This window comes from Anabrus simplex, chromosome 2 (genome assembly GCF_040414725.1).
Source record: "Anabrus simplex isolate iqAnaSimp1 chromosome 2, ASM4041472v1, whole genome shotgun sequence".
NCBI lineage: Eukaryota > Metazoa > Arthropoda > Insecta > Orthoptera > Tettigoniidae > Anabrus > Anabrus simplex.
The window spans coordinates 1,015,271,729-1,015,288,880 of record NC_090266.1 but is presented as its reverse complement, the minus strand read 5'-3'; the positions used below and the strand labels follow the sequence as shown (position 1 = coordinate 1,015,288,880).

Here is a 17,152-nt window from a genome sequence, read left to right as displayed (position 1 = left end):
AAGCATTTTCCGTTTCAGGACACTCACCTGTTCTAACTTTCTTTCTTCCCTTAAAGTTTCCGTCAGCAGTCCTAACGTACTTCAGGATTTTAACACGGTTGACTTTGATGTCGTAGATTGTAGATCGTCCGACGCCATAAGTCCGTGCTAGGTTTGCCATGGTTTTTTCTTTGTCAAGTTTAATTTTTATCTCTTGTTTTTGACACAAACTTAAAGTCACGTGCCTTCTTTCGGCCGGCATTGCAAATAGTAAACTTGAAAAACACACTACAAAATACAGTACCACACATACGTACAGTACGTACTACTGTATACACTGTGTTGTAAAGTTGATAACAATGGAGAAAAAGCTTATGGCGAGAAAGCGTCGTACATAATTAGTAGATAGTGAAGAGAGGAGGGAGGGAAGACAATATGATAGTCTACGTGTTTCCCGAGAGCGCCGGATTGTCAAACGTGCCAGACTAACCAACCGCCGAAGTATCGAGATTGAACTGTATCTGGTGTAGTCGAAAACAGAATATTTTAGTTTTCCCCAGAGAAAACTTTTTAAAGTGGTCAAATCGGTTGAGAGGGCTGGTCAAGGTACACGTTCCGTTCGTCCAATCCAACTACTTGGAAATAAATCGGTGAGGACAAGCCGTAGTACATCGTGCATTATACACTGCACAGCCATTATGGTGATAGCACAGGTTCCTCCTAGACTGCATTGGAACGTCTTCTAACATCTGTTAAATTTGGTCTGTTAACAGGTACTTTTGAAAAACTAGTGTTCCTTCTATGAAAAAAATGACCCACGGCCATACATTTAAACTCCATGGACGCTGACTTTCCACCTGACGAAGCCAATGGGGACTGTTTACGGACCAATAGTGCATGTTTCGGGGGTTTACTAGCCCAATATTTGTAATTATTGCTTCATCACTAAAGAAATGCATGATGAATCGGCTGTACCTTGTCTTAATACCCGTGTACAAAAGTTACTATGATCTCGTAATATTTTCCATGCAACTCTTGATGGAGGGAGAGTCCTGATATGGATGGAACTTACGACGTTTCGGAACGCGTAGTACAATTTCCCGACTCATGCCAATTCCTCTTTCGATTACAGGGGAACTAACCAGTGCCGATTCGTGCATGAGGGTCTTTAAGGCGCTAGCCCACCGTCTTTACACGGACAGTTAACATATTTCACTTTATAGTGCATGTTCCTCCTAGGCTGCATTGGAACGACTTCTACCGGTATATATAGTGTACCGGTCACGACCTGTTTTTTACTATTAATTGTACTTCATCATCACACAAGACGTTCAGAGCGAACTCGGTGAGTTTACGTTCGGAGGAGCGAGCAGGCGAGCCAGAGACAGCTGTGTGTGTGACGTAGCTGCAGGGACAGGATAGACTACCCGCCTGACGCCGCGTGTAACCTGCATGGCCTGGTATGTTCTTGATATGAACGTCACGCCTTCGTGAACATTCGATGTGGAACATTTTTTTAACTTCCGTAATAATAATCACAGTGACATAAGCGATACGTATTATTGAAGAGGATAACATAAACGTCTCAAATTATGAATCTCAAGAAAATCTGTCGAGGGATTCACGAGATAATCTGCTTCAAGGGGATCACGTTATCTGATGACGTAGGAGCCCCAAGCTGAATATAAGCTGAGCTCACTAGACCCGATCACACGGTCATAGCTGGGTGTCCAGTCTGACTCTCCACGCCGCAGTGTTCGTCGAAGTGCTGACAGAGGTTATCTTCGAATATTTAAAGTCTTCATGTGGGACTTGAACTCTGACAGTCGTGTCGAAATTATAAATTGTGCGCATGTGAACTGTAATGTATAACAAAGTCTTTATAATGAACATTGAGCCTATCAGTTAAGTTGAACTTGTAATTTTTGCGTGTGATGAAGATCAAATTATTCAAAGTCTTTTTATAGTAGGCTCGGATTATATCCGTCAAGTTGAACTTGCACATTTTGCGTGTGTTGGAACTCTGATTATGACAAGTCATGTATTGAACTTAGGTGACAACAGTCGAATCGAACTTATATTCTGTGCGCATGTAGAAACTTCTCTATATAATTTACTTTCGTTCTTGTGGAACAGAGTTTATTACCACTTTACCTGCGAGAAAATTAGTCTCTGAATCAATATTAATTTAAATATGACACTACTGCGATATACTAGGAACTGTGATATTTTTTTAAAATATCAGTCAGAACTTAATCTCTGAACAAACATATCATTAATTACAATGTGCAAGTGAATACCATAATCGTGTGCTACGACACCAAGGTTCCACTCCGAACTCAAACTGTGTTCTTTACCATATTCAAACAAAATTGTGTATTATTTCTTCTGAACAGTGTGTAAATTATTTGTGTGTGACTGACAGCAGTGTCTTTGCTAAACTCTCGAACAGTCGCCTTTTTTAATGTCAAGTGCGCCTAACAACGAACTGTGTTCTTCGTCAAAGTGTTTAGTATTATTACGTAACTGACAGCAGTGTCTTTGATACACTCTAGAGCAGTCATACATTTCTTTCGATGTCAGGTGCTACTCTATTTTGTGGAAAATCACGACGAACAGTGCCAAGTGCGTGAACAATTTTCAGTTTCATTATTTCTATGTGTGAACTGTGCTTTATTTCCTTCCGATCTGGATGCTACCCACATATTCATCTTTAGTGAACTTATAAATTCTATCTACAAGATAAAGAGTGAATTCGACGGCATATCCCAACCATATTAAATGAAACAGTGCTGTTAAACCAAAGTGTCGGGGGGCTGTGTACATTTGGACACTCGTGTAAGTTATGTGACTAGTGATTACCCTGCAACATCGTCGGAGAGCGTCGGAGACCGTCCAGAACATCGATAGTTCGAGACTCAAACCCATATCAGACCAACCAGGGTGTTCCGGCCTTATCTCAACGAAATATTGGCAACTTCCAGAACGTGTTCCAGCCCCGTTCAGCTCGGTGAACTGGGAGCACGGGTCATCAAAAGGCGATGTTGAAGACAGCAACTATCAACAGTAAGGTGATGTGCACTTTGAAATTCATTTTCTGAATAAAAATATATTATTCAATCTATTTTAAAAATTTCTTGTAGATAGGACCCTGCCTCCTGTACCAAGCCCTAGCTAGAAACCACCCAGAATTGCCCTGAGACCTACTTCGTGCTAATTTTAATATTAATTCATAATGTCGGGCTATTTTACTGGTACAATAGGGACGGACAAATGTAGCGAACTCAAACTTATTGTTGGATGCTACTTTGTTATACAATTTTTTCTTCATTATTTGGTTTAATATTTTCACTTTCTTCTTCCATGATGAAGTAAATGCAGTACGTGGATGCTGATCAGCAAGCATGATGTTTTCTCTTTAGACATGAGGCTCTGGGGCTATGGAAATAGAGCCCTCAGTCTGGTTGCGAGAGTTGGTTTGTCTCCGGGGAGAGGGAGGAGCGTGGACGATGAAACGGGCTTGTCAGCGGAACGAAGAGTGCAGGCAAGTGTGAGGGTTGTCCAGTCGGGCCCTTAGAAACATCGTCAAACTCTTAACAATGACGTGTACCTAGGTTTTCCCCCAAAGTCTTACGTTGAGTAATATTAGTGGTACAATCCAAAACATTTAAAAAATAATTATATAATTTTAGGCTACCGACCATTTAAACAACTCAATTCTATAAATAATTAAAATGTAGCTATAAGGAGATAGCACCATTTGTATGTTGGTCAAATTGTTAAGTACTTCCTCATCCGCAGAGTGCCCTAGTAGCTGTTAGCCTGTTAGTGTGTGTGTACATTATTTAGCTACTGTAAGGTAAATTAATTAATGACTGTAGTAGTGCAGGCGTTCAGTAGATAAAACTATCATACAGTAAATATTTTCAATAGCAGGGTAAATTCTACCGTCAGGGTTTAAGTCTCGTGTTAATTTCATTATTCTTGTGTTTAATGTTTATCTGCGTAGTTAGAAACTAACATTATATTTGTTTTGATTTACACTATAGTACCTTAAGTAGTGGTGGTAATTAAAGTTTTTTACATAGGTCAGAATTAAATAAGTTAAGGCCCCGTCGACCGAATTAAAATATTTCAAAATAACGTAAAGGACATAAAGAACAAAAATGCGTACACAAGGAAATTTAGTCCGTCACTTGCTATGTGATAAATCGAAAGACATCTTTTGGCCTTCAGTGGCTTCAACAAGGGTGTCATATACCACTTCGCGGAGCAGGAAATGAGAATGGATTTTGTCCACAAGCAGTTCACTTAAAATATCTTTACCGTCATCGAATCATTCTTCTTATATTTCATTTAAAAGATCATGGTGCTGATAAGTGAAAATTGAGATGGCAGCAGAGCCCTGCCAGAGTAAAATACCAGTCGCTCGCTTGTTTCACTTACATTTTCAAAATGTTACATTTCCACTTTCACGTAATTGGTTGAACAGGTTCAGAAATAATTGTTGAGATAGCTATATCGTTCCGCGTAAAAAATCCCAAGAACGAACAGAATTCCTCCTCTATTCTCCACACCCTATTAACATGTCGGATTTTTCAGCATTGGTAAATGCCACCTTCCACCACGTCCTACTTCTTTGACTATAACAAAGTAACTAAAAGGGCATTCACAATGAAATCGGTGTACTGCAAAGAAACAAACATAAGAATAATGAATAAGTATAATGAAGAAGACAACTGACGGTATTTACAATATCCAAACTACGATAGCCCGTTCACTACTTGTACTGTAATCCTGAAGAACGCCATTGACATTCTAATTTATTATAGTTTTATTTTGTTAATGTCAGTACGCATTGTTCCATTTTAAAATCTTTCTAAAATAATACACATTCTAACAATGATCAAAATATGTGTATGGGATATAATTATGAGCCCACGGTTACACTTCATTGTTGTAGAAACAGCACATCAGTAGCACCTTTCACTTCAGAAATATTTGGGGTGCACGTTTTAGGTGATTCACCCTTTATATTGCTAGGTCTGCCAGGAACCAGAGGCCAGGATCCGGGTGCACGTAGCCCAATAAATGCTTGAAGTCGTTTCCTTCCGGCAAATATTTTATCACATCGGTCAGTGTATAATTAGTGAAACTAGGAAAACCTGAAATAGTCATGGGGATGATTCTAGCATAAATTTCACAGAAATGAACGCAGTGTTTGGTTTGTTATATCATGCCAGAGCTGATAATCACACAGGCATTTGGATGAATTACTGTATGTGCAGTACATGAGTTGAAATATTTCAAAGTCTAATGAATGGAATGTGACTGAGTTACCTGTTATGTGTTCTCAGATTTGTTACCAAAACGGAAGAGCGCGAAGCTGGACAGTTTACGAAGTTTACCCCTGTGTTTTTTAAACATTTTAACAAACTGTGCTTGGAACATTGCACTGTCGAGAAGCCGAATAGCTAATTTTCTTCACATATGGGAAGGTGATTTCGATACCTTATTCCGTGTCAGGGCAGACTAGGCCGGTCCATGGCTCACTTGACCCCCTGTCTTAAATCTGGTATGAGATGACAAGATAGGATCACTTGAAAACAGTTCAATTGCCTGCTTATGAAGAATGCATGTCATCTTCATTATCTTCTTAACTTACGTTGGTAACAGGAAAGAAATGCGGCCGTAAAACCTACCGTATAATTCATCTCACCTCATCTCCGACCCCGTAATAAGAAAAGGGACAAAGTGATTGACATACATACTCATAGCTGAAAGTAGGCAAATTATATTTTGAGCAGTTGTTTAACGTGTCAGTTTGCATATTTGAACAGTTTGAGCATTATTTATGCATTCGTTTAATAGTGTTTCCTGTTGTGTAACGGGGAAAAGAAAGTAAGTTTACTGCTAAGTTGCTTTAAAAACGGTCGCGCGTTCGGGGAAGTTGACCGCCTTTTTTATGCCTTTGCTGGCGGGACCTAGTGTTTACAGTGCACTATGTCTTCTGGTATGGGCCAGAGCAATCTTGTTACTTTCATTGATCTGTCTCAGATTTAACCTTGGCTTTGACAGAATGAAAGTGACTGAGGTATGAGTGATGCTAGTAATGCCATTCCTTCTGCAGCCAGTCCCTGTTATGAATGGTGTGAAAATATTGCTCATAGGGTCGGTTGGTGCATGCATTTCAGTGGGCTTGGCAGACTGATATGTAATAGCAACTTCTGGCTCGGTGAGGAAAGCAACGGGAAACTACCTCGTTCCTCATTTCCCTAGTACGCCTCTTCAGTGATGCCTAGGCCATCTATGACAGCTAATGGCGGAGCTGTTGAGGATCCAACCAGCCTTCGGGCTGAGGACTAAACATACAACACCATCCGGTAACCATGAATTAAAGTTACAAGTGGTTCCTATTTAGTGTCTGTTTGTCAGTCAGGACATTAGCGTATCAGACCCAAACGGTAAACATATACTTTTTTTTGCTAGTTGCTTTACGTCGCACCGACACAGATAGGTCGCATGGCGACGATGGGACAGGAAAGGGCTAGGAGTGGGTAGAAAGCGGCCGTGGCCTTAATTAAGGTACAGCCCCAGCATTTGCCTGGTGTGAAAACGGGAAACCACGGAAAACCATTTTCACGGCTCCCGACAGTGGGGTTCAAACCTACTATCTCCCGAATACCGGATACTGGCCGCAGTTAAGCGACTGCAGCTATCGAGCTCGGTACGGTAAACATAAATAATTTAATTTAAGCATCACAATCCTAGCATGAAGTTGTCGCCAGTTACTTAAAGGCAGTCTCCCCGTTCCAGTCCTTCAGTACGGAATTCCCCCATAGCAAACTGAATGTTTGTAAGTTATAGGGTGGTGTGAATAAGAACTAGTCTAATCCCTTTAACGTATGCTTGCTGAGTATCTGAATGTCTAACTGCTGATAAGCATCCACTCCGCATTTCGGGTGAACAAAAATGTAGAATATGAACATAGCCCAAACTAAAGTGTCTGTAGCAGCCGCTTACTGACAATGATCAAGGTCGGGCACATGCTATATATATATCTTCCGTGCCAGGGCTGAAGAGTATCAGTCAAAAGTATCTTCATGTCAGGACATAAGTTTGAGGTTTAAAAGTCAGAGACCGTATTAATTGTAGAGGGTTTCAAATGAAGAGGCCTACATGAATATATTTTGATTTATCTGCTGTCTAATAGCGATCGAACACCAGCATGTTCAACCGGTACGTAATCGTCGTCTTAGAATTTAAATATTCTGATTTCGAATATTCATCTTGGAATGCTTCGCGACGTTGTGAGGAATAAAACAGCATAAAATGACACATGGGATTTTCTCTCTGGCTAATCTAATTTTGCTTAGCGAAATATCAGAGTGCTGTTTTATCTGACGAAGGCATCTTTCTATCACGACTTGCTCGCTCATGATACAAGCATTATAAGCCCTGGGTTCAAGATTGACAGTGTTTTGAAACGGTGTCATCATCCAGGGAGAGATTACGTAACCTGCGTCATCAAGCAGGTGTGAATTTTCAGATAGCTCTGCAAACATCGGAGTTTCTCCAAATTCGGGAGTCACATGCAGAGCCAGGCCATGATATATCTACATCGGTGATGTCTTCCATTACATTGAAAGTGGTCTTTTCATTAATGCTATGGGCGCATTTTCTGTTAATGAATATGCGGCTTTGTAATTTGTATACATGAGTGCAGGTAAAACGTTCTTGCTACTTAGGCTGCGCTTCGTGCATCTCAGCTACGTTTGTTCTATATTTTATCCAATAATCGGCTTTCATCTCTACTGTTGTCGAAACATGAGAAAATGTTTTTGACATAGTGCTCCGAATTACACCGATGTGTTCGCCAACTCCACTCTGAAAGCCAGGGTCACGATCATAACGCAAGAATATTCTCATTCTTTCTACGTTTTTTGTGCACCGTCTCTTGTTTTTTTCAGAATTCCCAAGGAAATTCTCCGCTACCCATTCAAAGCGTTCCTTACTGAACCTATATAACACTTTGCATTCAAGTTGAGATGATTTTCTGCGAATTTTATATAATGTAATCATATGCATCATATGCATCATATTGATCTCTGCACTATCGCTTGGTGTCAGTTACTGAATTAGCTCAAGGAAACACGAAGCAAGCGCTTACTGGAAGAGTGCCTGCTTTACCTTTATTCACCAGGTGGAGCTCACACTCAGCTACTCGAGGGATTGGAGTGTGTATTCAAGGGCACAGGTCTGCTGTGAGTGGTTGCTACAGACCAGCGGTTTTTATTCACCTCAATGGGAGTGCCCGCTCTAAATTCGCGAGTAAAGTGTGAATGCTCATTTTATACACACCACCCATTATATTCCAAGAGTGATCACACCGACAAGCGTGGTCGCAAATGGGACAATGCTTAGCACGTCAAAAATAAATTAATCTTGCATTTTATCTGAGTGATCGCAAACGGGACTGATCGCAAAAATATCGACACATTCCATTCATATCTGCAACCATACGCGCCAGATATTACCTTTCAGCTTAAATTAGAGTCATTTATAGAAGAAATGTATTTTAAAGAAAATGCTGTAAATTTTGCATAGACTTTAGAAATGAGTATACAATGTAATGTTCCTCTATAGTAACTATGAAATTTATCTTGCATTTATCACAATTTTTACAGTATAATTTCATAATTACTTTAGGAAATTTAAGAATCTAGTTTGTACAATGTAGCATATCGTCGTTGCCGAGACAAAAACCACCTATGTGATAATATATTTGGAGATATACTGACACAGCACATGTATTATCAAGAGCGAGAATACCTTGACAATATTCACACAAAATTGCACCTTAGATTACAGAACCTTACCGGCCAAAGTTCTAATCTAAAATATTCCACATAGGAGTTTTTGTCCCGGCAGCGACGAAGTATAAGATGGTTTTGCATAACAGCAGGCTTCATATACTGAGCCAATAAATAAATAAATAAGTACATAAATAAATAAATAAATAAATAAATAAATAAATAAATAAATAAATAAATAAATAAATAAATAAATAAATAAATAAATAAGAATATAATTATTTAAAATGAGAAGATATGTAAAGACTCTGACGTAAGAGAACAGTATTTAAATATTTGTGCAACAAAGTTTGCCACTACTGGAATAGTTTAAACGAAAGTGATTTTAAATATTCGCGAACAATTCAAAGGTGGGGTATTGGAATTTTAACTGGATTTGTTCAAATAGAGGGATAAAAAGTTTTAAAAGAAAATTATCAGAATTTCTCTGGAAAAAATTATGATGCGAATTCAAGGTGTATATCCGATTCTCAGGACTGGTTTCGTAGTCGAACTCAGCTTACATGAGAATAATGCAGGTGCTACCTGACGGTCCTGATAGCCAAGATCTACGGCCGTGATAATCCATCCCTCAGACCGCGTGTCACCTCGTAATCTATGGGACTTAGGGCTGAGCAGTGGTCACTTTGTAGGCCAAGGGTTGTAGCACCTTGGAGGTAATTTCCCCACGACTTCACTTTGACTTTGTGAAAACTTTGGATGCGATAAGGGAAGAATTTGACCATGTTTCCAATCAAAGTAAAAAATGATATAAAAGATAGTTGATGAATTACTAAGATCCAATGAACTAAGTGTTGCTTGTCTGCGTCATCCACAGAAAACGCTTCATTTACTGGCTCACTTTCTGCGTGATTCTTCACTGACGTCTTCAGATGTCAGAGTTCCGTACATTATTAGGATAACTTTGATTCACATTGAAAACACTCCACATAGGGAAGTCTTCGTGAACACTTCGGGTGCGATAAAGAAAGAAGTTGATCATGTTTGCAATCAACGTAAACAATTATATGAAGGATAGTTGGTGAATTACAAAGATCCAATAAACTAAGTGTTGTGTTTCGGCGTCATCTACATAAAACGCTTCGTTCACTGGCTCGTTTTCTGCGTGATTCTTCACTGACATCTTCAGACGTCAGAGTTCCGCACGTTATCGGGATAACTTTTATTCACTTCGAAAACACTCCACTTCGGGATGATTGCATCTCCCCTGATGAATGAGAGATGAAAGAAGAATATTATTTTATACTTAACCTTAAGATAATCCACACTTTACTCGGTACATTACGTATGTAGGTTATGGGCGATGTAGACTTTGAGGGCAATTTGTTTGCAAAATTTGTGCATTCCTGCCATGGATGAGTTTCAGCAAAAGTACGAGTATACACTGGAAGAAAATATAATTCCTTATGCAATCGTGAACCGTTTTGTTGGGCGCAACTGCATTTATTGCAGTGGGAAATATCTCTATCAAACAGCATTTACTCTACCTAGCCATTGGTATGAGATATGTGATAAACAAATTTCACCGAGCTCGATAGCTGCAGTAGCTTAAGTGCGACCAGTATCCAGTATTCGGGAGATAGTGGGTTGGAGCCCCACTGTCGGCAGCCCTGAATGTGGTTTTCCCATTTTCACACATTATTATTATTATTATTATTATTATTATTATTATTATTATTATTATTATTAAGAACAAAATTTCTCTTCCCCGTATTTCTTTTTGCGGATTTCTTGGAAGAAGAAAGATTTTGCTGTATCTCGTTTCGAAATCTAGCAGGAACACCATTCTTCAGTGAATTTGGCACATTACAGACAACAATAAATTCTTCAACGAGTTATATATTAGCAAGTTACGAGTATGCGTACCTTAAATAGAAGGCTTCAGCAGCGAAGTCCAAAACTTTCATTCGGTCATGTCTCATGAAGAGTGCAGAGGCGGCTATTTCTACTTCCTTTCTTTGAAGAAGGCCCATCAAACCATCGAATGTTCCATTGACCTGCCATCCATAAGTGTCCATGATCTTAACGTCAAAACTGAAAGAAAGGACCTAATTAGCACGATATTGTGATCATGATATTTCGCGTGGCTTTTGTTCGACAGTGATCATAGTTGTTGTTCAAATAATTTCTATATGACAGATTTCAAGTTCTTATTCACAATTTCCAAACTTGTATTCAATACTTGAAATATTGTAGGAAGTTAGTTTTAAAACAGCTCGATCTAAATGTGTTAATCATTCCCATATACCGTAAGTTTCAGTTGTCAAAGTTCATAGAATTCGAGAAACTAGTCAATAAATTTACAATGGACGAATCTTGAAATTTGTCATTGAGTTACTGCTCCATTCAAATTTTCAGTGTCATCTTCAATATCAACTTAAGCCCACTTTCCTTTTACAGTTTTTCCTGCTCTCTGATAGACTGTCCTAGGCCTTTTCTTTGCAGCACCTGCGTAAGGTATTTTCTTCTCGTTCAGTTCTCCCAGGGAGAAGTAAAAGATTCATAATACTACATAACACTCCAAGTACAGAAATAAAGTAATAGGAATTCACGAAGGACTTTGGTAGCACTATTTTTTACTTAACTTGCCTGCGCAGGTAGATACAATTGCTTGTATAGTCAGCGGCTGGCTAAGAGGCTGTGGAATTTATCCCTGGCTTTACTGTGGATTTAAGACTGAAGAAGACTGTGCAGCTTGCAATCTTGAAGAGTTAATGTAAACAGGGGTATTCAGGGTGTCCCATTCCCAAATTGCTTGCAGAACATACCCGTTGCTCACTAAATAATATAATACTAACCACAAAACAAAATCAACCAGGAGTACTGATAAGTAACAAAAATTGTTTTTTAGGAGACACATAGAAAGAACCTAATTTCCTTTCAATTCAAAATTGAGAATTTTGGAGTTTTATGCTTGTGTATGTTCATTAATATTGTCTGGGTTTTGTTTCACTGCAAAGTGAATGTCTGTGGTCTTTTTATGTTAAAATGTTGCGTTAATCTCAACTTGATTTTCCTTTTCTTATATGTGCTTCAAGCTTATGAACCTGGGCTAATTTTCGGTCATGTGTTCGACGGTACTTCGTTAAATTCTTCCTTCTCTCGTGCACAACGTGAAAATTAAGCCCTGTTTTCCAATATACTCGACTTATTTGATGACTAGAATGTTTCTTCATACTCTTACTGTTAAATGACACTGAAGATCACTGCTTCTGACCAATCAGAAAGTAGACTGTGGTACGTAAATCAGAGAGCTCTATATATTGATTCACTCAAGAAATGATGAATTGGTAATTAAATGGTTCCATACAAATTTTCAGAATCACCTTCGACATTATCTCAAAGCCCATTTCCTCTGAACTGTTCAATGTCAATATAATACAAACGGTTGCTTGGCTTACAACCAATCGCCTTAAGAAGTAAGGAAGTAAAAGGCGGCAGAGTTATGCTTAATGGTACTTCGTTTCTATATAATGGATTATTATTGACATTTTGCTTTTTTTATTTTCAAACTCGTCTCTTTTACACGCTCAGACATCCAGGATTGAACTGAACATCTTTAACACATGAAAGAAACTGAAGTAGAGAATTTTTACTTGTGACCTGCCGTGTCAGCACTCACGTGCTCTGTGCGTTTAATATAATTATCCTTCCTATCAGCCTACTTAGATCAGGCAATGAACAAGTTGCCTTTCAATCTCTGTTATACAGAAGAATGTTCTGAATTTCCTGAACAATTACTCCTCATATTACCCGGCAGAAGGCAAGTATGATAACTTATCCAAGTCACAATAAAAACCAGTTCGACCACTAAAATACCTGCTTAAAGTAAGATGCATGACTTGGATATTTCATACAATTATTTATTTAATCAAGTATATATTGTTATTCTTATTATATATTTTTATTCTTATTCTTATATTTTTATTATATTTTTATTCTTATTAACAATTGCTATATGTGAAGGCAACTGGCACAGTTCCAGCGTTGGATTTTCTTATTCCAATATGTGCAGTTTGAACAGTTTGAGCAGTACATTTTGTGTGTGTGTGTGCACACGTGTTGAAGTGAGTATGATTTTGTCAGATAAGCGTAAATCCCATCGTCCTTGTCAAGTCCTGAATTTGTACTTTATAGCAAGGTATCTGACATAAATAGTCACGAATACTTAATTTATTTGAGATAAGAGAAGTAACTGTGGATTTCATATCTCGGGATTTTGCCACGTTCACGAAGTTTTGTTCACTTATTATCATATTGTCATCCTTATTAAAACCTGTTATATGTTATAGTTCCAGCATTAGATTTTCTTTTTCCAATGCGTGCAATTTGGGCATTTGAATATATTTCGCGATGATCACGATGCTACTCTGTGATTTGAATTGCTCTCGTCTCTCTTCTCGATAACCCGTCACATGCCTGATAATGAACACGTTTTTTGCAAGTGTTCAATTACGCTCAGCGCGGACGGATCTTGCTTATCATCATGTAACCTGAACACTGTCTGTATTTTCAGTATATATAAGATTGGGTACTTTGATGAACTGCGTATTGGTTTGAATTGACACCTCTGTACAAGCAAACACACTGATTCTATTACCAAGTTAATGATTTATTATTGACCGTGTAAAAAAACCGTGAATAATTACCAGCTGATACGAGTGTAAACAGAAGACATTACTTATCTTGATCAAGTATCTTCAAACCAATACATCTCATAATGTGCAACAGGAAATAGTTATTTCCTAATATAAACTTAAAAATAATAGCTTCGAACCTCTGGCAATTACAGCTGAGTGAAAGTATACAGTGACATGACTGAAATTTTTTTATAGTATCATCCTGATATAGAATGGTGAGCGAACGCCCAGATTTTGTTCCATAACTGCTTTCAAATTGTAATTTTATTTAAGAATCAGTATTCTCACCAATCAAAGTATATTTCCTAGAACATTAACTTACTTGTAACATGGAGATAACGTACTTTTGCCAAAGATGTAACTCGTTCTCACATTAAATTAGCAATACCGGTATTTAAATAATTCGGACGTATGTATACGAGGTGGCTCGCCAACCCCATTCTTTCTACTTATAGTGACCCGCATGCAATAATGATGAATGGTATGTCTAATAACTGTTTTTCATAGGGGTATTACTGCCTCAGGCAGGTTACGTCACAATAAGAAGAGATAACAATCGGACGACTGCTCGCTGCTTGCTCCTCAGCGAACCCGTCTAACCTATCCTCTTGCTTTAGTAAGCCTCGTTTTAGAACGCAGAGTAGTAGGTGGTTTTTGGTAGAGCAGTATTAGAGCTGCTGTCAACATGGTATGTCCAGCAACGACAAATACACATACATAATGGGTAATGTGGTCGGAATGCTTCCGAAACTCGCAGAAAATATGCGCAGGAGTTTCCAAATAGCCGCCTTCTTTCCAGTGTACAAGTAAAATTGAGTAGAAAGATTTTAAAAAAATGCTTTACGTCGCACTGACACAGAAAGGAGGCGATGGGATACGAAAGGGCTGGGAGTGGGAAGGAAGCGGCGCGTGGCCTTATTATTATTGTTGTTGAATATTTGTAATATTGTGTTTTCATTATCGTTCGGTGATATTTTGTAACATTAAAGATTGTAAAGGGTTGTTTTCATTATTGTCAAGTGATCTTTTCTAATATTTTGAAATTCTAGACTTTAATATTGTGAAACGTAAACGTCGATTCTAGAAAGACGTCCTCCGTCTTTAAGAGTTTCGTAAAAGGAAGATTCACAACAAGTACTTGCGTTTGAAAAAAATACAGCAGTTTTGATTGGTGAGTCTGGGTGGTGGGAGGTGAGCTTCTGTGCTCTGATTGGTTACCTGGTGATCGCATCGGGGCCAGCTTCGCCCTCCTTGAGAGAGCGAAAAAATCATTCGTCGTCTTTCGTTTCTAACCTGTCCAGGGAGTCAGACGTACTTCGGCGATCCTTCCGCCCAGGACGTCCCGCCTTGGGGTAAGCGCTGTTAGTTTATTTTTCCACCTTAATTTAACTTCAATATTTATTTCCTTTCTTTTCACATAAGGAGTTTACCCCTACACACCCAGACTCACCACTCAATTATTAAGATGCATTAGCTTTTCACCTGGGCTTGCCTGTTTGTTTCCCCTTTCTTTTAATTTGGTAAACTGTTTAATTAAATGATTAATTGTATCTTCCTCCGGGGTAGCCTCCAGAAACTTCGAGTCTCTTCTTGCACTCTAGTTTTTCCTCTGCCCCGCATCAGAATTGTTTTTGGTGTGGGGAGTAAGTTGAACTGGCCTCTGGAACAAGTTTAAGTTTTCCTGGTTTCCACCTTGTTTCAATTATGTGGCGCGATTGACTGAAAGCTCCGTTAATTTTCACTTACTATTGTATTCCTTATATCATGTGTTTCCTTATTATCCTTAATTGTTGTGTTTTGGAAGTTTGCGTTATGTTAGTTTATATCCTTAACTTAGCCTCTTCGATTTAGAAGAATAGCCCTTAGCACACTGCATATGATTTGTCATTTTTCTGTTATTGTAACTTGTTTTGGTATTGACGAAATTTATTCACATTTTATTTTTGTAATTTTTATGTCGGGAGAATAATTTCATAGATCAAGGGATCACTGTTGATTTTTTAAATCTGCAGCCCACGTATCCCCATGATCCTGGTATGGTTTCCCTTACCCGTTTCACATTCTTTGTTATAGTCGTCACGTTGTCGAACCTGATGTTCATTTGTTTATTTTTCGAGGTAGTTTCAGCTGGTGTTTTGTTTTGTCTTACAACTGTCGAAAGTACATATGATTTTAAGCATTACTCTTATTATCATGATTAATGATGATCTATTACAATAAGCAAAAGAAGGAAAACAAACAGATAAATAAAATTATACCCTCATTAAAAAATCTACCGTAAGGTAATTCAACTGGCAAAACAACAAGCTAATATTTCTTTAATTAATAACTCTGAAAATAAATGTAAGGCGGCCAGGTCCATCATAAATGATGAAACTGGGAGGGCAAAGAGGGAGAAATCTGTGCCAATGGAACCGAACGTACTTAATAAATACTTTATAAACAGTGCCAAACATATGAATATCAGTAACACCCTGGGGGACAAGGAAACTTTATACAACAATCTACTAAGGAATAGCGTAAATCCTGAAAATAACAGACGCCCTTTAAATGGCAAGTTATAAATCCTAAGAAAGTCTGCAAAATAGTCTCAGAATTAAATTCTTCAAACTGTGAAGACTACTATAGCATGAGTACTTTTATTCTAAACAAATTATTGATATAATAATTCCTTTAACTCGCCTCATCAATTGGATACTGGCGGAGGGGACTTTCCAAGACTGACTAAAAATTACAGTTTCAGTTCCTGTGTTTAAGAATGGAGATGTCATGGATCCTGGCAGTTATCGACCCATTTCAATTGTTCCAATCATATCTAAAATAATAGAACATTGTATAAAGGAACAGCTATCTGTACATTTTGAAAAGCATAATTTATTAAATGCTGCACAGTTTGGGTTCTGAACAAATAAATCCAACATTAAAGCCTTAGAAGGTGTTGTGACTGAAGTAATTCAAGGCTTTGAGTCTCACTACATTACAAGTACTACACTGTTAGACCTCAGCAAAGCTTTTGATTCAGTACCACACAATATACTATTAAGTAAGCTTAGCTACTATGGCGTGAAATGTTTAGAGTTATTATTAATTACATCCTACCGCAATGACAGGTATCAAATTGTACTGGTAGAAAATCAACGATATAGGACTCTCAAAGTAAAATCAGGGATGGTTCAGGGTTCAGTTAAAGGAACTTTCCTCTTCCATGTGTATATAAATGATATGGTTAGTAATTTACCCTGTAGGTCAGTGCTCTATGCAGAAGATATTACTATCATAACAAGCGATAGAGACTTAAAATATGTTGAGGAGAAAAGGATAGAAATGCTACATAAATCATCATCTTGGTTCCAGGCAAATAAACTTATCCTAAATAATATCAAGACAGAAGTGATCTACTTCCATTTAATCAATTCAAGTCTAGGTAATAATGATTAAAGTTCTATCAAATTATTGAGATTTTATCTGAATTGTAAATTTACCTGGAACATACTCACTCAAAGGTTATGTACAAAACTGGCTAGAGTGATATTTTTGCTTCGCAGACTCAGGGGATCAGTCAGTAGTAGTCAGATGATGAATGCATACTATGCCTTCCTTCACTCACACTTATCATATGGTACCATGTTATGGGGTAACTCAACAGAGGCTCAAGATGTG

General features: G+C 38.1%; 1 protein-coding gene across 1 annotated transcript in view; it reads right to left on the bottom strand.

Annotated features, from left to right (window-relative positions):
• LOC136863762 (ionotropic receptor 75a) overlaps positions 1-17,152 on the bottom strand; it is a 72,573-nt gene that overhangs the window by 43,610 nt on the left and 11,811 nt on the right. The window contains exon 2 of the mRNA XM_068226075.1: positions 10,719-10,900. Within this exon, the coding sequence (XP_068082176.1) occupies positions 10,719-10,900 (182 nt within the window). The remainder of the gene's footprint in view (positions 1-10,718; positions 10,901-17,152) is intronic.